The sequence below is a fragment of the Uloborus diversus genome, chromosome 10 (genome assembly GCF_026930045.1).
Source record: "Uloborus diversus isolate 005 chromosome 10, Udiv.v.3.1, whole genome shotgun sequence".
Classification (NCBI taxonomy): Eukaryota; Metazoa; Arthropoda; class Arachnida; order Araneae; family Uloboridae; genus Uloborus; species Uloborus diversus.
Window position 1 is genome coordinate 114,938,800 of NC_072740.1, and position 23,555 is coordinate 114,962,354.

At 32.3% G+C, this 23,555-nt stretch overlaps 1 protein-coding gene across 2 annotated transcripts in view; it reads right to left on the reverse strand.

The window, feature by feature from the left end:
- The window catches only part of LOC129231844 (homeobox protein abdominal-B-like), a 41,710-nt gene extending 18,155 nt beyond the window's left edge, over nucleotides 1-23,555 (reverse strand). Inside the window, exons 1-2 of one of the 2 annotated variants that reach the window (XM_054866225.1) lie at nucleotides 23,297-23,555; nucleotides 22,293-22,903 (exon numbers count right to left, since the gene is read on the reverse strand). In XM_054866225.1, the coding sequence (XP_054722200.1) occupies nucleotides 22,293-22,903; nucleotides 23,297-23,310 (625 nt within the window). In that variant the 5' untranslated portion in view covers nucleotides 23,311-23,555. Of the gene's footprint in view, nucleotides 1-22,292; nucleotides 23,274-23,296 lie in introns of those variants that run through there. The other variant, XM_054866226.1, reaches the window with a different exon arrangement.

Sequence of the window (23,555 nt, forward strand, 5' to 3'; positions counted from 1 at the left end):
GATAGACATTCATCAAGTGTTGCTCCGATCATCATCTTTATGGCCGTACTACTCTGTACCAGGCTCGTTAGATTAGTAAAAATTATGGCGACTTTGATGGATAACTAAGAGTATCAGCAGTGCGAAGGCAATCTAGAAATACGCGACAATTTTTACCAGTGACATCATCTCAACTAACCCCAAGATGACGTGACATGTAGGGTACCGCCACCGGCGTCAGATGATGTGATCATATTGTTGGACTGTTAAATTAGAATGTGGAGTTATTACAAGAACTCTCTGCCATAAGAGACAACATTCCATGCCATCACAACACTCGATCATCAATTCACTCGATATTACTTTGCATTTGTGCACCTTGGAATTTCAAAGACACATCTGTTGAAACTACCGAGCTTCTTGCCATTCCGTTTACACGGCCAACCAGGGATATATTTTTAAAAAACCACATGCGGGAGTCCTATGGTCTTAGGAACAATTTGAATACTTAAAAGGGGACTTCACCCCCAACTTATTTCGCTCTCCAAGCCCAGTTTGTCACCTGCGGCAGCTGCCTTGAATAAAGATATCTTTCTGGCAAAAAAAAAAAAAAAAAGGTTTTATTACAATTCAACTATACTCTCCGGTTTATTAGGGAGGAAGGCGAATGAACTGATGCACATACCGAAAGACGTATTGACAGACTGAGAGACTGACCAACGAATCAACAAACAAACACACCGGCAGACCAGCCGGCAGACACACATTACGAATATAGACTACGCTCCTTTTTTTTGGCTCAATATTTATTAAACCGTGTGATCAAAAAGTCAGTAGATTTTTTAAAACTTTATAACTATTGAACTATTTACAATAAAACGATTCGGTTTGCTCAGGAATGCTCAGAAACACGGGGTATTTTCGCTTAATGCCAGTTTTAATTTAGATCAAAACGTGTCACTGGAGTGGAACTAATGGAAAACTATTATAATACAGCTCCTTTTTATCGATAAAAGTATTTCAGTTTAACAGCTAGTAAATGTGTTTTTCATCATTGAGAATTACAGCCGCCAGACGATGGAAAACTCCCAGCACAGAACTAGAAGCATTTCGGAGGGTATAACTAACACATGGTGGAGCATAGCTCCTTTTAACTGGGTTAACAAATTAGGCCGATCTATATACACAATTGTAATTTAAATAGCCCCCCAACAAGAAGTCGCAAGGTTTAATATCTGGAGACCTTAGGGACCATTCTTGCATTCTTCATTTTTGCAAAAGCTCTACTCATAAAGATTTAAAGTGCAAAGATAACATGTCCAAACAGAAGTTTAAACACACAATTTTATCAAAACTCATTTAAATTCAGTTTTTTGAAACTTCCATGATCACTGGTGAAAATATAAAATAAAATACAATCTGTAACACTTTTTGTCAAAAATAAAACCAATATAAAATGTTTTTTTCTTCTTCATTAAAAACAAAATCCCCGTACTTCTTAGCATTCTTGGGCAAACCCTATCGTTATATGTTAAATAGTTCGATAATTATAAGGTTTAGAAAAGTCTACTGGCTTTTGGATCACCTTGTATTTTGACTTTTTTAACGTTATTTATGGATCCCGGTGAATTACCCCCCCCCCCTGAACCACCCTCCCTTCCATCTCATAGGCGACTGGTGCACCGAAATTGTAGGGGGTCAAATGAGATCCACTATATAAAAAATGTTTTCGGAAAAGCTTTTCATGTTCTTAATTAAAACTGAGCCGTCAATAAATGATTTAACTGGTAAAATATCATTCAGTTTTCATGTTTTAAAAATTTTAATAAATTCAGCAACTAAAATTAAAAATTTTTTGAAACTAGGTTTTTTAAAGCTATCAATTTGTTTAGTGCTTTTAGTAAAATAAAAAAGTGGTTTATTTTACGATCTTCAACTAAAATGAACTAACTAAAAATGCGTTTTTTAGAAAAGCTTTTCATGTTCTTTAATTAAAACCGAACTTTCAATGAACAATTTAATTGGTAAAACTTAATGCTTTCAAACTATAAACATTCACAAAAATTTAGCAACTAAAATAACAGATATCAGCAACTACATTTTTTACACGAAATAAATAAACACAAAAAAATGTTTAGAAAAAACACCAAACAAAATCTAGGTGTGAGGATAAACAGGAAACATTTTAGTACTCCAACTCAAAGCCAGTCTTTGTCTCGTAAATGATGATTAAAATTAAGCTTCACATTTAAGCTTGGCATATTTATAAGTTGAGGCAAAAGAAGATAAATTTTCGTCTACCTGCGGCTATTGTAAAGATTTAAGTAAGATTGTCATGTCCGAAATGATCCCCAACTTTGTAATTTAGAGGGATATTTTCCTCAAAAGAATAGATGACGTAATGTGGACAAAGGCTAAACTTCTAGAAAACATTTTCTGTTCTCGGTGTGCAAGAAATCTGGAAAATTACGGGTAGCGCTTGAAGTACAATGCAAGAAAGCATGTGACTCAATTACGCCTGCCGCCTTTCAAGTGGAAAGAAAAGTATCTTTTGGAAGTTTTCTATAATCTTTTAAAGCTCAGAACAGTCGAACGCACAGAGCATTTCAAAACTTAATATTTAACTGAAAAAAAAATTTTTTTTGTATAAACAGTTGAAAACTTTAAACTATGAGAACTAAAATGACAATTTCATCAAAAGTTTATATATATATATATATATATATATATATATATACACACAAGGGGCGGACTGGTCAGGTCGGCTAGTCGGGGATCGCCGAGTGGGCCACTTTCAGCATTTTTTTTATTGAATTTAATACATTTAAATTCACACCTAACATTTTTTAAAATAGCCCCCTAAGTCTACATGTCCGAATGCTTTTCTCTCATCAACTTTCTCGCTAGTTTTTAGAGCTTTGGGGGCCATGGCTCCCATTTTAAGAAAACTGGATGGGGTCAGAGAAATTGGGGTCCGGCGCGGCCTGAAAAAGGGCCCGGGACGAGAAAAGAGGGTTAAAAACTCATATTTGTACATCTACTAACAAAAATTGAAGGGGCTTGCGCCATTAGACAAAGCGGCACCGGCCCTGCCATAAATGCGTGGGTCATGTTTGGGCTGTTGATACAAATGAGTAGAGGCATGCACAAGGGGGGGGGGTGGACACCTGTCGGCCCGGTTCCGAGCCTGAAGAAGGCTCGAGATTTTTTTAATGAGGTGTGAAATCTATGTAGGGAGAAACAAGATGGAGGGGCGCCCGTAAAAGTCATTTGTGACGGGTCTTAGTTGTCTTAGTGTTGCCCTAAGGTGACGAGATATATATATATATATAGAGAGAGAGAGAGAGAATCATGAATTTATTTTAGACATCCTGTATGTTTTCACAATCAAGGATGGTGCCCAGGTTTTCAACGTCTGTAGTTGAATTCTTTGTGTTTCTAAAAGCTAAGATATTGCATAAATTTCAGTATGTGTTTTTAGATTTTTATTCACACTAAGTATCACATGAAAAGAATAATAAATAAGCGTTTTACAAACATGTACAGAAATAAAAAGCAACATTGCATCCGGAAGAAATTTCCCCGAAAAAAAAACAAGAAGTAATAAAAATAAACGCTATTTTTATGTGCGAAAAACGATAATATTTATTTTCAAAACTGGTTTTTTTTCCTGAATAATTTGGTCTGCAGGAATTTCAGTCGTCACGTCGCAATGATCACTTGATTCACTATCTAACAACCACAAAACATACAGATCTATAATCAAGGTCACGGCGCAATGCAAAAAATGTGTATGCTCAATGTATGCTAAAATTCAGAAACAGCTCACAACTAGCAAAACGAACCTGTTTGTAAGAGCAAAAAAAAAAAAAAATAAAAAGTGAGAGAGAGGTCCACAGCAATCAAAAATTGGGCAAGTTCTCAAAGACAGGATGGTTAACTGGCCTGGATCTGTACTACTGCGGATTACTTTGCGTTTAAAAAAGCTAAGATTTTATAGTAATTTCAGTGTATCTTTTATTTTAATTCACACTAAATATTAAATGTAATATGAAAAGAACATTTCTTTCTGCACATAAAAGTGAAATTATGAATTTTTAAAAAAAAATGTATTTGATTCTTGTGTTTTCTTTGTTGAAATTAATGGAGGAATAGCACTTTTATCCAAATTACTGACCATTAGAGCATATGTTTCGTCTACACGATCTAAATTAAGTATGGAAAGTTTGCATCTTAAACTTAGATAAAAAGTTTTCAAATGAACTAAATGAAATGGGACTTTATCTTGATAACATTTTTCACTTGTTATTTGATAGGGTTTTCTAAAAGTTCAAGTCAGAAACTACTAAATAGTTTAGTATAACGTTTTTTTATTTATTTATTTTTATTTATTTATTTATTTATTTTTTTTTTTTTTGTAAACCAAAACAAAAATAACTAAAGACAAATTAGCTTTTTTGTTGCAATTAAAAGTACAAATTTGAAATTTAAATAAATGTTACTAACTAATACACCATCAACGTCAATCATTCATACAGGTGGGGTTGGGGAAAGTGGCAATTGAGTGGTGGATGATAAAAAAGATATTTATCCCGATGTGTTTAACAATCCTAAAAATAGCACAGTAATAATAAACTTATCTAGTCCAAATATTTTGCGTTAAAGTAAAGCAAATGTACCGCAGCATACGACATTCCCAAGTCCTCTTTGAAGTCCCCCTGCCCGCATTACAACGTGTTCACGAATTAAATAATTAGCTCAATCTCTTATCAATACCGATCAACGATACCATCTGCTTCTATTAGCACTCATGGACAAATTTAATGCTTGAATTTATGTCGCTGTCCCAATATTCATAACAATCCTAAAAATAGCACAATAATAGCAAACGTATAACTGTCTAAAAAATAGCAGCATAACATCTGAAGCTCATATAAAAGAAATATTTTGTGTTAAGTAAAAGAAGGTAACGAAGCATACGGCTTTCCAAGTCCTCTTCGAAGTTTTTTCCCCCAACACCATATATTCACCAAAGGGCGTTCAGTAAGCTCTTACCAACGTGTTCACGAATTGAATAATTAAGCTAATCGCGTTATCAATACCGATCAACGATCCAACTGCTGCTATTAGCACTCGGATGATTTCAATTTGCAACCGATTTCGGAAGGGCTTTTGCACTTAGCTCTTAAATCATAAACCGTTTCTTCGGGAAACTGCTCAGGGGGATCTTCGTGGTCATTAAGTCGAAAAGAATTCTTTTGAGGGGACCATGTCCACATTGACTTTTGATAACAAAAACTTTTTATAAATATAAGCATGAAATAAAAAGTTGTTAAAACATAGCCAAAGAGAAAGCATTAGTGTTTTTATCTTTATTTGTAGTAGATTTAATTTTAAAAAGTCTTTCTCAAGACTAACCTGATTTTTTTAATACATTAAATCATTCGTTTGTTTTCCGAGATAATATTTATCCCCTCTTTTTTAGGGGAAAAATTGCATAAGTGATGAAAAATCCTCAGTAAAAATCCCCTTCAATATTTTTAACACCACTTTGATAAACGTTTAAAATTTGTTTCACTTTAGAATATTCATCTTGTTTATTTCAATGATAATTTTCGATTCGAAGAGATATTAAATTCCCATCATCTTCGGAGTATTCTGTTCAAATTTTGTAAATTGCTTTTAATTCATTAATTTATTTACTAATTATTATCATCACAATTATTTTGACTTCCAATTGTCTTTTTTTTTTTTTTGTAGAGCAATATCATGTTCTAAATATGCTTAATATATTAGAAGTAAAAAAGCACAAGTTCAATTAAGACAATGATAATCTTTCATAAAATTACTTTATTTCTAACAATGTGTAGTAACTACTACTAGTTTTGATAATATGGATATTTTGACTCAGCAGAATACTAACCTTGCGTGAAGACATGTGCGTTTCAACTTATCAAGATGCCTAAAGTATTATTAGCCAGAATACTATGATACCATAAAAAAAAGAGGTGCTGACCTTTCGTTATGCTACTTTCAACCAAAATGCCTTCCTGGACTGTTACTAAGTAGAATAATAGTCATACCTTGAGCGGAAGGGAATGCTAACCTTGGAAATTGATGATTTCTTAGCATTCCTTTCTCGAACAACTCCCTACTTTTTAGAGTGATGCATTAGGATTGATGATTGCTATATATTCTCGCAGAAATAGCAGGTTCTTCGTATGACCCATGCCTGGGATCGCGCGAAGGTCTTCATGGTGAAAGACACCGGCCCAAGCCACTAACAGGACAGTGGTCACTTTTCAGACGCCGGAAAATGCTTAATTTCCATTTAGATGTATAATTAGTGGTTAATATATTTCCGATATTATAAAACCGGATATATGTTAGACATCAGGCAGATAAAATGCATTACGTGTAAATATGTGACAAATAATCAGAACAATTTAGATATTATAAATTAAGGTCAGACGCACTCCTTAATCGGCAGAGAATCATAAATATCTGAGTAACCTTATAAGTAACCGCTGTCCAATCTAATGCAAATATTAATAACCAAAATAATATTTACTTCTTTGGCGATAGAAAATGCTAATTTTCTGTCTAATTACATTGTTAGAACGAGAATAATTTAATTATTACTAATCAGGATAATAGTCACAAGTTTAGCGAAAACTTTTCAATATGTGCTTCACTAAATGCGTACTTTCAGTCGAGTGCACTATTTCGTTGGGTGTAAAGAAAAAAGAGCCATAAAATCGGGTTTTATGGCACATAACTGGCAGATTACTGCCGACCCGTGTTTCGACTTTGCAAGGAAAGTTTTCTTCAATGGAAACTTTTGTCAGATGTCTTTTCAACCAAAAGCTCACTTCTGCATTGGAAAAGACGTTCCTTATAACGCCGAAACGCGTGTCTGCAGTAATCTGTAAGTTTTGCGCAATACAACGTTGTTGTATTTAAGTTACTGCTAATTTATCTAAGAAAAAACTTTAAAAACCTTATTTAAAAAAAAAAACGAATTGTTCATTCATAGGGGTAGGGGGAGTGTTCACTGATTGATTCGCTCTACATATTGAAAAATGCCTCTTTATTTTGATTCTGACGTTTTGATCTCCCGAATTCATGCTGCAAGCTCTAACTTTTACTTTTCGGTAAAAAGTTATTTATTTCTAATGCCTTTTCTAGTTGCTTTCTTTTTGAAATTGTATCGAAGGAAGGTACTACTGCCCATTCATCTAAGAAAATACTTTTAAAACCTTATTGAAAAATTTAAAAAAGAAACAAATGGTTCATTCATTGGGGGAGGGGGAGAAAGAAGGGGAGGGATATTCCCTGGTTGGTTAACTCAACATATTGAAAAATGCCCTTTTATTCTAATCTTTTGATGTCCCGAATTCGTGGCTGCGAGCTCAGGCGACAATTTATGGATATTTATATCCAGATGAAGCTCCTGTTGCATGGAACTCTTTTTTGTTGCCGCTCAACATCTGAAAGGAGTCATTTGTTGGAAGGTGTAAAGAAATCTTTATCAATGCGACTTTTACCAGGAAGCTTTTAGCGCTATCTCCGGAGACCATAGAGTTCTGCGTTTGATGCCCCGAGCTTGGATTTGTCCTTTACCAAGTTCCGCGAAAGAAAGAACCAGAGGACAGCAATTAATTTACAGGGCGTTGTAAAATAAATAAATAATCCAAAAAAGAAAGAAAACATCTGTCAGAATTGTCTGAACCTCGGGACAGTCTAGAACTAAAACATCGAACCCTTGCCTCGAGGGTCCGGCAATAAGTCTAAGCTTGGATTTTTTTTTTCTCAATTGCTTCGGCAATCGAGCAGTATATCGAGCAAAGAGCAGTTAAAGAACGAATTTCTTTTCACTTGTCGAGGTCGGTCTTTTGGAGATGGCATCAGATCCTCGTAAACGGGAAAGAAAATAAGATTTCTCTTTTGCCGCGCCCGCTTCTGTACTGGCTTTAGGGTACCGCAGCTTTTTCTTTCGAATAGTCCTTTTTTCCCTAAAGATAAGCTTCGTTTAGTTTACGCGCCTATTGGCTGCTAGCTAGGTGACGGATGCAGTTTTCTCGGGTAAAACATTTTCCAAATTGCACCTGGCAGATTGCTTCGATTGATACGGGACCAATTCTTTTCTCTCCTTTCTTATCATTTTATGGTTTGATTTGTAAGGAATTGATTGAAAAAGGTGCCATTTGCGATTCTGGCTCCAATTTTCCTCCCGACTTGTTACGTTTAATTTCACGAGAGAACAAGATTACAACACATTACTGTTGATTTTGAAAACTTTTTCTTTTTCATTAATTTGGATACTTATAAAAACTCTTTTCGGTGTCATTTGGGCGAGTTCAATAATCATGTAGCTTAAACTTAATTCGAATTATATTTTAGCCGATAGTAAAATTTTCTGAAAGACATCTTTTCATTAAATGATCTCTTTACAAGAGATTGATCGTAAAAATAACCATTTTCTACCCCTTTTCCACAATTTTGATTTCATTTATCTACCATTATTTTCACGATTTAACTGCTCTTTGATATTATTATATATTTTTTTGCTTAATCTTTCAAGCAACTCTTTTAATTGAATGAAAAAGTATCTTTTAGTGTCTGTCATTTCAAGTATTTTCACGTATGCTATAACTAAAAAAATAGTTTTGCATGCGAACCGTCTTTTAGTCGCGGATTAGTAGTGGAATAATATGAATTGATATTGTCATTCTAAAAGATCTTTTATTTATGTTAAACAGTTGCTTTATACGGTATTGATTGTAAGGATAGATTTTGTGGAACGAGATCGGTATTGTTTTAACCTCGCTTGAATTTTAAAACAGTTAATGTTGTTGTCTTAAAATTTTACAACACAAAAGACAAAGTTAACCTTTATTTCTAAATGCAGCAGATGATCAAAATAAGTGGCGAAAAAGAAAAGAGTAAAAGAAATATGCATTACACTTAAAAATATCTTTGCTCTTAGTTTGAAAAAAAAAAAAAACTATTGCCCTTTTACACAGGTTTTAATAAATATGCGCGTCGAAAAAACAAAAACACAGTAAAACCAGACTACCACTAAAAAGTTTATCCTGAGAGGAAAAATGCCCTAGATATTTTTTTTTCATCAACAAAATATTCTTACGTGCTTTAAAAAAAAAAAGTGAATTTAAAAAAGAAAATCGTAGAATGGATTTGGTATTAAAACAACTGTTTTTCATTGCATTAAGTATCTGCTTTAGATAATAAGTGTGAAGTTGTGAAGAAAAATACAGGAAAGGGGTTTGAGAATTATAGGTATTTTGTACAATGACGAATAACCGCTATTGTATAAAACATCTATTTAAATTTGTAATTGAGTTTTTTTTGTTTATTTTGAGCAAAATTGGAGAAAAACAGTAGTTACTGACGTCGTTATTAACCACGTTAAATGATATATTCTTACGTTATACAGGAAGCTAAAATAAGTATTCCGCAATTAAGAGTTACAAAAGTTAAGAGAGTGAGGTTAGTTTCATTTTTCTTTAATTTATCCTTATTATAACATTCAATTTATTTAATTTTTGAGCTCTGTGTGATGCAGATCAAAAGGAACTGACAGAAATAAGCTGTTTACTGAAAACTACCTAAAAGAAGTAGAACCAAAACTCGGTTTGTTTTAAAGAGTTAAAAGAAAATGCGTAAACCCCAAAATCTTGCTCTTATTTACTTAATGGGAACAAAATTGGTTATTTGTACGCATGAGGGAGCTGTTATAACCCCTCCCCCTCTCAACGCACAAAAACAAAAGGTAAATTCTGGCTGCGCAAGTAGATTCAGTAATTTAAAAAAAAATAAACCAATTGATCACCGAGTCTAAATTTTCGGACTATTTTTATCACATGAATATGCTTATTCATAATAGGGCAATAACTATCAGAGATCCCTTGTCGAACACATCTCGGTAACCAAATATTTTCAGTTAAAATTATCCTAAATTATCTTTTTATTATTCATTTAGAAAGTGCTACAGTATTTATCATCCAATTAGGTTTTATAAGATTCAACTCTTTGACTCTTCCCCTATCTTATTGCGGCGGCGTGTATGAATTGAGTTTTAATGTTCTGGTAGACGATATAATGTGAATGTATTTTCAGAAAAACTCAGGCTAGTTAATAGACATAAATATCAATAAAAATTCGTTGCATTGTTAAAAACGAAACGAAATTAAATTTTTATAGTAAAACGAAAAATTAAAACTAACATTTGTACGAAAACAAAATTTCTTGAAAATACAAAGTCAAGAATTATGAGAAATGAACTGCAGCTGTTGAAGTGTAAACTTTTTTCAAAAACATATTAATTTATTTAAAATAATGAAAAAATCAAACTAGAAAAAGTAGATCAGGAAATAAGGAAATTTCATAACTGTCCATTAATCAAATTTGCCAGGAACCACTTCGCGAATTAGAGGAAATAAAGTACGAGGATGACAACTCTATGAGTGGTCGTACCGTTCTTCAAAACGTAAGCATCAAAACCTGAAACAAAGATGCGATGCTTTATTCCAATTTATGAGGCATGATCAGGAGAATTTTAATCAGAACATTTAAATTGGGGCGATAATTTATAACGAGATAGTTACTGGCTGAGGAACTGCCTGAACGAATCACTGGGAGCTGGTTTTGTTCGGTTCACGTCTACACGGGAAAAGATGAAGGGAACTATACAAAAAAAAAAAAAAATGATAAAAGGTTCGGGCCTTTGCAGAATGTAAACGTAATAAATCGCTCATCTCAGTCAAAAGGGCTTCTACCTCTGATCTGAAGCTAGACAAGCCCTGAATAGACATCAGTTTACTGGTAAATACATTTATTGTGAGGAAATGGAAACCTGATCATTGTTGAGGAAAAGGAGGAATAAATTCCCTTACACAGCTGGAAAGAAATTTATTCAGCTATGGGAAAACAACAAAGTGAAAAATTTTCAGAAATACCTGAAAATAGGTCGATTGTTTTATTTAAGGTCAATTGTTGGCTAAATAACGTCAGTACAAAGCTATTACTATCATAATATTTCTTGAGATATAATCAACAATATTGTTAATTTTCAACTATCAAATGCGATTCGCGGGTTAATTTATTCAACTATGAGAAACCAACAATTGGAAAGTATGTCAGAAACATCGAAATATATGTCATTTTTTAATTTTGTTATAAATTTAAGTAAGTTCCAAAAATTTTTATTTCTTGATTATACTTTCCGATATCAGGTATAAAGTTTTAGTTAATCAATTTTAGTGATTCAAATATAGTTAATTTTTAACTGTCATATTCAGTTCACGGGTCATTAGAAATCTAATCTATCTAAGTCTTAGAAATGGGTGCATTTCTTCTGTTTAAAAGGGTCGAAGGTTTTTTTTTTTTTTTTTTTGTTCTTTAATTACTAATTATTACATTTATTATTATTATTTTCATCAATTAATATGTTTATATTATTATTTAAAGTATTTATTTATATTAGGTATTATTTAATACATTTATTTAGTTTCGGATGGATTTTAAACATATTTTGAGAAGAATTTCGGAATGATTTCTGCGAATTAAACAAATGTTACGTTTTTATATCTTATTAATATCAAATCAAAGTAACATTAGCTTCAGTTAAGAAAAAGAAGTTGAACGTTAAAGCTAAAAATTTCTAGTGATTGCCTTTTTGAGCAGAACTGTTTATATGATCTCAAAGTATCTACATTTTAAAGTGAAACAAAGAACACACTGGTTAAACTTCTATGACAGCTACAGCAAAAAATGGTGATTCTTTTTCTAACTGTTTACGCAATTCAAATTCAAACGTTTATTAATGAAGTATACATTGTACAAAGTCATATTTACCGATCACTACAAGTATTTGCAATTGCAGTTTATAATTTGCTTAGTTTAAATTTTATAGAAAATCAATGACAATTAATAACAATTAAGTGTTCTGAAAAAAGGACATGAAAATGTATATTTAAAGCACATGTCTCCCTGCATAAAAATATCTGCAATAATAATTTTTAAAAATCATGTTTGTTGAATGTTATTAATTTTCAAGTACAAGTTTATTGAACAAATTGCTTTTAAACAGGGAAGAATTTTATGTTTACATGAGTAGGAAATTTTAATTGAAGCAGAAATTTTAATTCGGGTGCAACTTTATTAGTGATATCCATTTTTTAAAACGTTACGTTTTATTGTTATGTTTTAGGCCTGGTTTCTCATCGTTATGCAAAAAATAGAAATGCGTTTTCTTTTTTCATTAATTTAAGTTCTAATCCATTTAATGCTCATTTTTATCTGGAAAAAAGAAGCTACCGTGCCCCATTTCACCTCTCCACTACATATTGCTGACTGGCAATATTAGTGCCACATTTCAAAAATTTGAAATATATATACATATATATATATATATATATATATATATATATATATATATATATATATATATATATATATATATATATAATGCTTGATTTATAATCTAAATTCAATGTGCTTTCTTGCCACAAATTCAGTTGACATAACTGGTGCGTGGTGGCGCATAAACGATATAGTCGATAGTGGCACATTATTGAAAATTTTCAAACTTTAACAATGCACTTTTAATTTAGACTACCAACACTAGCCAGTAAATATGTCACACATAAGTATTTTGAGTATATTTATAATATTTGAGAATAAATCAGTTTAAAAATACAATGTCTATAAAAAGCGCTTTGTTTTCTGACAGATCTGTAAACCAGGACTGTAGAGTAAGAGCCGGAATCGGACTTACTTTAGGGGTTAATAAGTCAGAGTCGGGAGTAGAAAGCTTTAAAATTCCATAAGAGTCGAAGTCGATCATTTTCCCTCCGAGAGCATAGGAGTTAAAGTTGGAATCGGCCATTTTTTCTCAATCCCGTAGCTATACTTTAAACACGAGAAGAGTATTTAGGAAAAAAATGTATCAATAAGGAAGGACGAAATTTTGTCCAAAATTGTCAAAAACATGTGAAACACTTTTTCTAAATTTTATGGAGCGGTATTATACAAAGTAACGGAAATAGAGTCTTGAAAACCAACAAATGATATATATTTGCATCATTACGTTTATTATGTTTCAAAATATTTATCTGTATATGTATTTAGAAATATATATATATATATATATATATATACGTGCGAGAAACAAGCATAACATTTTTAAAATACTGCCGCTTTTAGAAGCAGTAAATGATATCTTCAATAATCACATATCTTTAAAGGATCAAAAAAAGGAGCCCTCTTTAACAGATAGAGGATTGACCTTGGAAAGGCCCCCTGCCTAACTTTCTCTGCTCTTCCGCCTAGGTGACAGCCTAAATTGTCGCCTTGGGCTTGTCATCGGACCACCTAGGCAAAAGGCACCTCAAGCCATAATTTCTTCGACGGAGCTACCTTTCAGCTCTTGAAGTCGTTACGCGAAGATTTTTCCCCTGCACCCAGATAGCTTATTTAGTAGCCATTTTGATATAATAATTCATATCGTAATGCCTCTTCATCTTCGGAGTTTACTTTACAAATTAACTTAACAGTTATTGATATATTCCTTATAATTAGATCTTCGTTTGGTTGGACATATTGCTTTTTTTTTTTTTTTTTTTTCAGCGCATCCTGAAAGGCAATTTTTTATGCAAATGATTGTTTTATGCAAAATTCCATACAAAATTGTGTAGGTCTGCAGTTAGGGGACTACTGCAAAAGGGTCAAATCTTTTTAAAATTTGAAAAATGCGTAATATGTACTTATTAATATAAGAGTATTAAGACCCCCGAATTAGAAAAGGATGCGAAAATCTGACCCACGTAATGACATTTTCCTCCCCAGTAAAAGTTAAAGAAAAAAAAATTCCAATCGTAATCTCAATCACAATCAATTTAACGTCAACTCATCCGAACCAAAAGCAAATTTTGAAAGGGTACAATGAATGAATTAGAAGTGATCAGTCGTTACTCATCACCTACCTAATTAGGCTATTGAATGCCAAATAGCGAGTTTTTCTAAACGCATATGCAAGTTCACTTTCCGATACCGGATATGGTGAAAAAAAAAAAAAACATCCTGAAGTCAAAAGGGTTGAATGTTAAGTCTTAGTCATTCGTTTTCATTTTTCTAAAGTGTACCGAAAATGTTAGAAAAATGAAATCGAAAATTATATAAACTGAAAGTTAACGTCAAAAATGAGCTTCAGTTTTTGTTTTACTGACAAGTTGTAGTGAATGAGCCAATGAGCGAAATACGTTTTACAAATACATTCACTATTACCAAACACTGATTCTTTTACTTTTTTTTCAATTGCGAAAATAGACAAAAATTACATTAGAAAACTAAAGAGCTCCAACTTTTGCCTGTTTTTAAATTTATTTATTTATGTTTTTTAAGTTACTGAATTAATGTTTAAAGTGTGTAAGAAACTTTATTTAATTTCATGAAATAAATTTTGCGAAAAGATGTTATTTGAAATAAGAATTTGTTAATGAAGCCATTAAGTCTTCATCATCAGTAAAAAAATTATTAGCAGAAAAAGAACAATCTCTGTAAATGCTTCCCCTTCCTCTCCAATAACTAAAAACCTTCTCAAGATAATGTAAAAAAAACCTATTCTGAGTTTAATGTATTTATAGTATGTTTAATGACATTTTTCTTTTTTTTCCCTAAAAGTCTCAATAAATAAGTCGTTTTTTTAAATGGCATATTTTGCGTAAAACTACTTTTTCCCATGAACATAGATTAACAGCGGTAGCAAGATAACCAGATCGTTGATTTTATTACTGAATTTCATGAATTTTCTTAATTTCAACAATAAGGATTTCTTCAAGAGTTCTTACGAAGTTTTGACACTTTCCTAAAACAATAATATGAAAATTTAATTATTGAAACCGGCATGCGAATCTCTTTTTTTTTTAAATTGTTTTGATAAATTAAATAAACTTTCTGCATGTTGATTTGAAACCTATCTGAAATAATATCTTGTCTATCTATTATCTAAGTCTATAAAAAATAATATAGTTGATAGCATTTCTGTTGAGAATTGCGTTTGTTACTTTTAACACTAAAAGAATTGTTAAATCAAGCTCGGAAAGGGTGCTGTTTTTGAGCACATTTATTTCAATGTGGCGTTCTTTAAGAATATAGCAATAACATATCTCTATGCATGAACAGGGAATTTATGCACTGCTGTCAGTAAATTCGAGACTAACCTTACAATTCATGTCCAACAAGGAAACAATTTTCAATTACATTTGTGTATTTTTAAGACAGGCCAAAATTCATGTACTTCAAGGCGAAAAAATACGGCGCATAATGAAAATGCGAAAATTGATAGTATATTGCCTAACCGCAGATACAACGCAGAGAAAAAATTGAATAAACTAAATTTTACTAAAAATAATACCAATAAAGAAGTAATACACAAATAAAGGTTAAAAAATATTCAGCATTTCTAACAATAGTTAAAATTTTAGCTCTGCAATAGTTGTTTATTATTTTACTTTTTTTAACAATTTTAATATTGCAACTGACACATTACAATGATATTGATAAAATAATCGTAAGATTAATTATTAACATAATTTTTGCACTACATAATAATCCTTAGATATTACGAGAATTTCAAGATCTCTACATTACATCTCATACTCTGATAGTCATAAAGCTCCAATTAGATCCAGAATGTGTGATCAGCAATAGTCGTATTCATTTTTTACTGTAATTTGTAGGATTAATACCATATACAGTATTTCAAGAATCATTTTAATGATATTACTAAAATCATCTTATGATTTATCAAACATAAATAGAATTTTCTGTAATAGAAAATTCTATTTATGTTTAGGTGCTGAATGTTATACCGTTTTAATTACAATCAAAATGCATAACAATCAACAATATTATTCATTTTTAATCTAGTGTTTAGGGCTAAAAAGAAACATTTTCAGTATTTTGGAATTATTCATCAATAAAGTTATTAAAATTATAGTCAAAATATCGTATTAAAAACACGAATTGAACTTATAGAAGAAATGAATGAATTTGTCAACTCCAAAATGAACTCCACGAATTGAACTTATAGAAGAAATGAATGAATTTGTCAACTCCAAAATGTTTCAAACGCATGAAACTTTAAGAAAAATCATCCATTTGAATATAACTCGTAGGGAAAATTTTGTCATCATAATTTAAATCAAAATGGTAATTTACTAACAAACGATAAATACAATGTTTTTCTCAGGGAACACGTGGGTTCATCAGCAAGAAAATGCTTCAGTTGCTGTATATAAGTTTAAGATTCTCTTTCAATATGTACGCGTAAAAGATTGGACACTGATTTTTTAAAAATACACGCGCAATTAGCGCCGTTTTTTAATAATTTAATATGAAAGAGAAATCGTGTGCTCTCATTTTTACCCAGTACAGATAAGAATTAAATCTTCATCTGGGAAGGTATAATTCTGTAACGAACACGTAAAGTGGCAAGAACGCTGCTGCAGGAGATCCTTTTTATTGGCGTTTTATGACTATAACAGCAACAGCCTTGGGGTTAAGAATAGATTGGATGAGAAAGCAATAAGATGCGATCGAAGAAGCCCAGGGGAGCTTTACCGCTGTCCCCCAAAGCGATGAAAGCCCCGAAACTTCGGGAGGTTCTAAACCAGAAATGCCCTCGCGCTAATATTTGTTATTCACGCGATGTTTCTCATTTCAGTTGTATTGTTCCTCCAAAAATTTTAACTTTTTTTTTTCTTAGCTATTTTCAATAATTAATGGATGCATTCACGTGACGAAAATGAAGCGTTTGTAATGTATAGGTCTAAATGTGTTTCGAAATGAGGAATTTATTATTAATGAATTTCTTTCTTAGTTATTTTGTTCCCACATCATATTTAAAAAAAAAATCTCTGGAATGTATAAGTTTTTTGTTCATGTTCATAAAAACAATAAGTGAAAAGATTTCACATACAAGAGTACCTTTTTTTTCTACTCCAAAATGTGTTAAGTACATTATCAGATAGTACCGGTGTTGTAGTTGGATCTGAATGCATGGAATGCCGTTGTCTGAAATATTTGATTTGTTATTGCAAAAATAATGCAAATGCACTTTAAACTGGTTTTAAACCACAATTAAAAAGAATAAATGTCTGCTTTTTAAATTAAAGTAGGCTAAGTAATCTAAACTGACCTTTTTTTAAATAGCCTAACAAAAAATACGTCTACTTCACATGTGCCCCGTAAAAAAGGTGAGTTAACCAAATATTTACATTTTCTCCAACTACAGCACCAAATGGTACAAGACTCATTCAAAAACTGCTTCCTTGTCAACGGTATCAATTGAATGATTTTAAGAACAAATAAAAAATGTTGTAAGGTTAAAATATGCCCTAAGCAAAGCCTGCATACAATAGAAAATACCTAATACTGCTTGAAAATCAAATGACTGGAATTAATGAAACCCACTTTTATGAGTACATACACATAAAACTTAGTATGTAGCTATAAAGTTCTTGTTTTGTACAAACAAACGCATGAATAATTATTTCGCATAGAATAAGTTTTAAATTACGCTATTCAGTTTTAAAAAAAACGGCGAAGTTAATATTGTTCCTTTAAAAACAGTTTTAAGATTCGATTATGTAAATAAGTTGAAATTTTGAGGTAATTACAGTAATTAAAGTTTTCAGAAGCTGAAAAATTAATAACGCTCTTTTGGAATGTAGTTTTCCTATGAAAGAAATAACGTTTGGAAAAAAAAGTTTTCACAATATGGGTAAAATATAAAAAAAGGATAGTTCCTTAGTTAATGTTTTGCTATAGAGTTTTTTTGTTGTTTAAGATTCTGATAATAGCCTGTTGTTAAGCAATTACTATAAAAACTTTTAATTTAATAAACAAAATTCGCATTAATGTAGATTTTTCACTGACGCATTAGAGATTTATAGTTCAATAAGAAAAGTGAATGGAATTTTTTTTATAAGTGTAAAAATCAAAATTTATTAAAACAATTTTGACATCAATTGTAGTTTTTTGCTGACTCATTAGAGATATTTATCGTTCAATAAGAAAAACGTATCTAAACTTTATTTGCCCGTTGTTGTTACGATAACAATTATATGACAATACTGTTTGCTCGACATTCAGAGCGAAAATGTAATAGCATCATAATCTTCTGAAACAACAATCACTCATATTTCATCACATTTTAATACTGTTTTGTTATTCATAGAGTAAACTATATTAAAATCGTTACCAAAAAATTTATCTTAAAATTAGAAATGCAAAAGAATGATTTAAAAAAAAAAAAAAAAATCAGTTAGCTACATTGCATCTTCCTTGTTATTTTTTGCATTTCTTAATTGAAGACATTTTGCAATTACGTCAATAGCAAAATACGAAAGCTGCTGCAAGTAACAGAAGCAAATTCAATTCAAGTTATTTTACTTTAAACATTGATGGATTGTATTTGCATTGAAAAAAAATCAAGTTAGAAAATGATTTAAATACAATTTTTATGATAGATGAAAAAACTTTTCTAACGAATATTCAAATAGTCTTAAACAAATGTTACTTTTATTACGCATAAATGCAATACGTAAGGCAAACTTATGGAAAATTTTCAGTGTTAACGTTGGTCAATGATTGATTTCTTTTCTTTCTTTCTATTTTTGGGACACAGCAATTTCAATTTTATCTGTATTTGAAGCATAAAATGAATTTTATTTTTTAATATATAAAACAGAAATTGAACTTTCAGTGAGAAAAATTCCGAAGGATTATCAACGCATTAAAATAAGCAGAGAATCTTTCACAAAATGTTATTTAAAATCACCTGCAGTTTTTTGAATAATTCAAAGTATGATGACACTTCTTGATTTTTGCATAAAATGGAATCGTTCATGAATACTTTTATTAGTATTGTCCAATCTAATTCTTAGGGAAAGTAAATAATATTGTGTAAATTTTCGAAAAATGAGATTAGTAGCATTTATCCGTACGAAATACTAGTTTTAGAAAGTGAAAGTGAGAGAAGTAAGGACATAAGTAAAATAAGTAAAGAAATAAGTAAGAAAAATAAAGAAAAAAGCAAGAAAAATAAATTTTGCTTTTATGTGTGTTTTCCACTTTTTGAATGGTAATTTTCCTCTCAGCTATTTTTTAAATGGAGAGTGCTATTCTGGAGCATTTTAAAAATGATACTTTTACATTAGATTTCATGCTAGTGAACATATTTTAAAATATTATTTAAAAACCAATATATTTTAAATTGATAACAGTATCAGAATTCAAAGCTCACTCGAACCAATAACTTTCACCAATCAGAGAAAATGCTAATTCAATGCAAAATGTTCAAGCATATGATTTTATTTCACTAGTTGTGATGGTTGTTTTGATCACATGAAATAAATTATTGCAATTTAATAAATAGCTTGACCGTTTGCAACATTTTTCGTAGTTTAATCCAAAACTCAATAGTCAATGACTATTTTTCAGTTGCTATAAGTAAAACTACAAAAATCACATTAAATGAATTCGTAGTTCATTGAGGGAAGGAATACAAGTGGAAGGGTTTAGTTTTGATAAAACATATCTTTATTTATGGTAAAAACTGTTAATTTAATAAACAAAATTCGCATTAATGTAGATTTTTCACTGACGCATTAGAGAGATTTATAGTTCAATAAGAAGAGTGAATGTAAATTTTACTTGATTTTTGTAAAAATCATAACTTATTAAAACAATTTTGACATCAATGTAGCTTTTTTGCTGACTCATTAGAGATATTTATAGTTCAATAAGAAAAACGTATCTAAACTTTATTTGCTTTATAAAAACTCATAACTTAATAACGTAAATGTTTCTTTTTTTTTTTGGTAACGCATGCGAAATTGTTATGGAAGTGTATTGACACTTAATTATTTTCTTATTGTAAAACTGGTCATTTAATAAACAATCTCCACATCAATGTAGCTCTTTTGCTGGCGCATTAGAAATATTTATAGTTTAATAAGAGAAACATATTTTAACTTTACTTAAAAATGATTTTTTTTTTCATTAGTAAACATTTTTTCAATGAAATTCAATGAAACAGATTTAAAACTATTAGTAACTGAATTTCTTTAATTCCAGTACAAATTATGTAAACATGAAATCGAGATGAAAAGTATTTCACTGAAAAAGAACAAAAACGAAGAAATGATACATTTTCTTGCTATAGTTTTATGAGATGAATTCTCAAAAGGCAAGAGCACAGAAAAGTACATTGAGATGAGCAGTTCAATGCACAGAAATTTTTACTGGGTAATTTTCAACCACTAGATTGTGGATATATTTAATTATCTTTTCTTCTCGAAAATTTTTGCCAAATAAGAATTGCCTAACAGAGATAAGTTGAAAATGTTGATTATAATGAACTTGTTATATTTTAAAGCAGTAAATTTGACTCATATTTAACTCATTTACATTCTTTAACTCATTAGGAAATTTATTTAATAAACTTTTATTTAATCTTTGTCTTTTACTAAATTTTTACAATGCTTCTATATTACTCTAAATTAACTTTTGGTTTTAAAATAAAAATAAACAACGCATTATTATCAGGTGTTTTCTGCTCTTTAAAGTATTTTTATCCCATATAACATATATTGTTGAAAGGCATGCAAAAATAAAGATGTTGGGTGATTTTATATCACTATAAGAATTTTTATGATATACGATAGCAGTTAAAAGCTTACACTACTTAATCACTGTTACATACTTGATATTGTCTATCACATGACATTGAAAAAAGTGAGTAATTTAATCAGAGGGAGAGAGAGTGTGTATGTGTAGTGAATGTCTTCATTTGGTTTCCATCATTCAAAGAAATAGTTCGAATCAAAACTAAAATTGTGGATTTAAAAAATGTAGGACTTTGTTTTTGCCCAGAAAGCAATTCTAATGCTACGAAACTTAACGAAAGTTTAAATTTGTGGCGGAAAGAAACAGTAAATGTGAAAGGCAGAAACACACCCAGAAAGATATTTCTGGAAGGATGGTTACTCTCAAATTGTGAGAACCAATGTAACTGTTTTTGTAACTTTGTACTGCTCATTGAAAACTGTTTTAGTGTGAACGTATTCATTTCTGAAAATGATAATGATGTGTGAAACTGTGGAAATGCCGCACGATATAAAAGATTTAAAAAAAATCCATGAGTAAAAAAAAATAATTCAAACAACTGGATGAAAAATAGTCAGGTAATTAACAGTGTAAGAAAATAAGTTTTTATAAATAAGATCCATAAATTGTGAAAAGAGAGAGAAAGTTATTGCATTAGAAAAGATTGAAATGAGAGATTGTACTTTCTTAGTAATATCTATAGATTTTTTTTAGACTTTCTACATATAAAAAGAAAACTGTTAAGGGTTTTTTTTTAAGCCCTTGAAGTGTAGTTCCTTAGTGATACGCTCAGAGAAAAACTACTAAAAGTACTTATCAAAAGTGCCTTAGAGAATTTTTGAATAAAACGTTAACCATTTAAGATATAGTTTCTTAGAAGGGTTTATAAGTATCTTTGAAAGTTTCTACGTGTAAGTTCTAAAAGGATAACCCTTTGTGACATAGTTTTACCGCAATATATATAAGATTCTCTGATAGTTTCTACATGGAAAGTGTTTAAGGGGTTTTATCTCCCCAGAGATGTAGTACCAGGGATGTCTGCAAATGTTTTCGATTGTTTGCAATTTGAAATGTAAGACGCCGAAAATTTAACCCACGAGGGTGTAGTTTCTTAGTAATATTTATTTTTTCTACATTTTTCTGTGAGTTTATGCTTTGAAAATGAGAGACATTCTAAGGTATCTATGTTCGTAAAGACGCTTCTCAGAAAAATTTAAAAGTAAGCGTTTGCTTGTGGGTAATGAAATATACTTAAGGTTTTTTTTTTTTTTTTTTTTTTTATCAGAGCCTGTTTAACGAGCAGTGCTGCAGGTCTGTGAACCTGGGCATCATAATTTTAGAGACAACAAAATAGGGTCAATTTCCATCTTTCTTCCCCTTTTTTGGTCCAACTGGCTTTGAAAATGTGCGGCTTTTCTTGTGAGGGGGTGCCAAACTTCGCTAGGACCAGGGCAACACTTTGGCTTGAACGGGACCTGGTTTTTAACCCTCCTCCTCCCCCCCGGATGCGAGTGTTTAATTTTTGTTTTTTGACTGGGGGAACTCGTGAGGATTCCCACCGCCTAAACTGGACAAATTGAATGGCTACTGTGTAGAAAGTTGAGGGAAAGGTGACTTACCTGAGGTGGTCTGGACGTAGGTGGTGGGGCAGTGGACTTCGCCGGAGAAGCTTCTGAGTCCGTAGGCATCCGTCTGCGGATATCCGGTGTCCGGGCCCCTGGCTCGATCGTCCGGGAAGTAGGAGACGGGCTGCGGGTCGACGCGCGCTCCGGCATACGGCGCGTATCCGCACCAGGATTGCGCGCCGAAGGGCTGGTCGACGGCGCTCGGGCCGGCCTCGTACGAGTTCGACCAGAACTTGAGCGGGGAGCTCTGCGCCGGCTTGGCGTTGTAGTAGTAGCCGGCGTCACGAACAGCATTGCACAGGGGCTGCGCCGGATACTGGGGCACGTGGTCGACGAAGGCGGACTCCGGGTATCCGGCCGAGCCCCAGGCCGGTTGTCCGTTGCCGTGCCGGATGACCCCGGCCGGATCTGCGCCGCCGCCGCACTCTGCCGGATAGCTCGTCGGCGTCAGTCTCTTGGCAGGGATGTGCAGGGGCTGAAGGGATTCTCCGCCGGCCGGCCGGCTCGCTTCGTCGTAGATGCCGCCGTTCATCGTCGTTGCCTCCGCCGCGGCGCTCGATGCCACCGCCGGCCGGGTCTCTGCGTAGCCTTCCTCCTCGCTAAACCTAGAGCATCGTTCGGAGAAGGGGGGTGGGGGAGGGGAGGAAAAAATCACGTGATCAACAAACTGACCAGGTAGGCACAAAAAACACAACACAGCTCCGATCGCTCTTACTCAGACTCAAGCATACCACTGACACTCAAAAAAACAAAGCAAAACAAGCTAAAATGTCTTTGCAAAGTTCTTACCGGACTGGGACCCATCGCCTGATACGACTGAATACCCGCTTTCAAAATTCAACTACCTTTTTCTCAAATATCGAAATAATGTCACACGATGACAGTTAGTTAACAATAATAATCATCATAAATTAAGAGTTAAGCCTTTCCTTACTAATCTGCAATACAAGAACTGTTAAACAGAGAAGAAAAGAACGGGACAAGAGTTTTCCCCTCACCAATTAATTTTCATCTTGGTCACGGTTGCGTCTTTCGTGAAAATCCCACTGGAATATCCATGAAGATATTTTTAAGGAGGTGCGACCACCCCGAAAACAGAACTTATGTTTCAGGAACAGATAGTCCGCAGCGCGTCTGAAAGGCAAACATAGCGAGTTGTTCAACGACAGCCTTAACACGAGTGCCCAGCACAGGAGATTTTCGCGTGTATTTACGTTGAAAGGGATTCTTGTGTGAAAGCACCGCGTGCATTGGAGT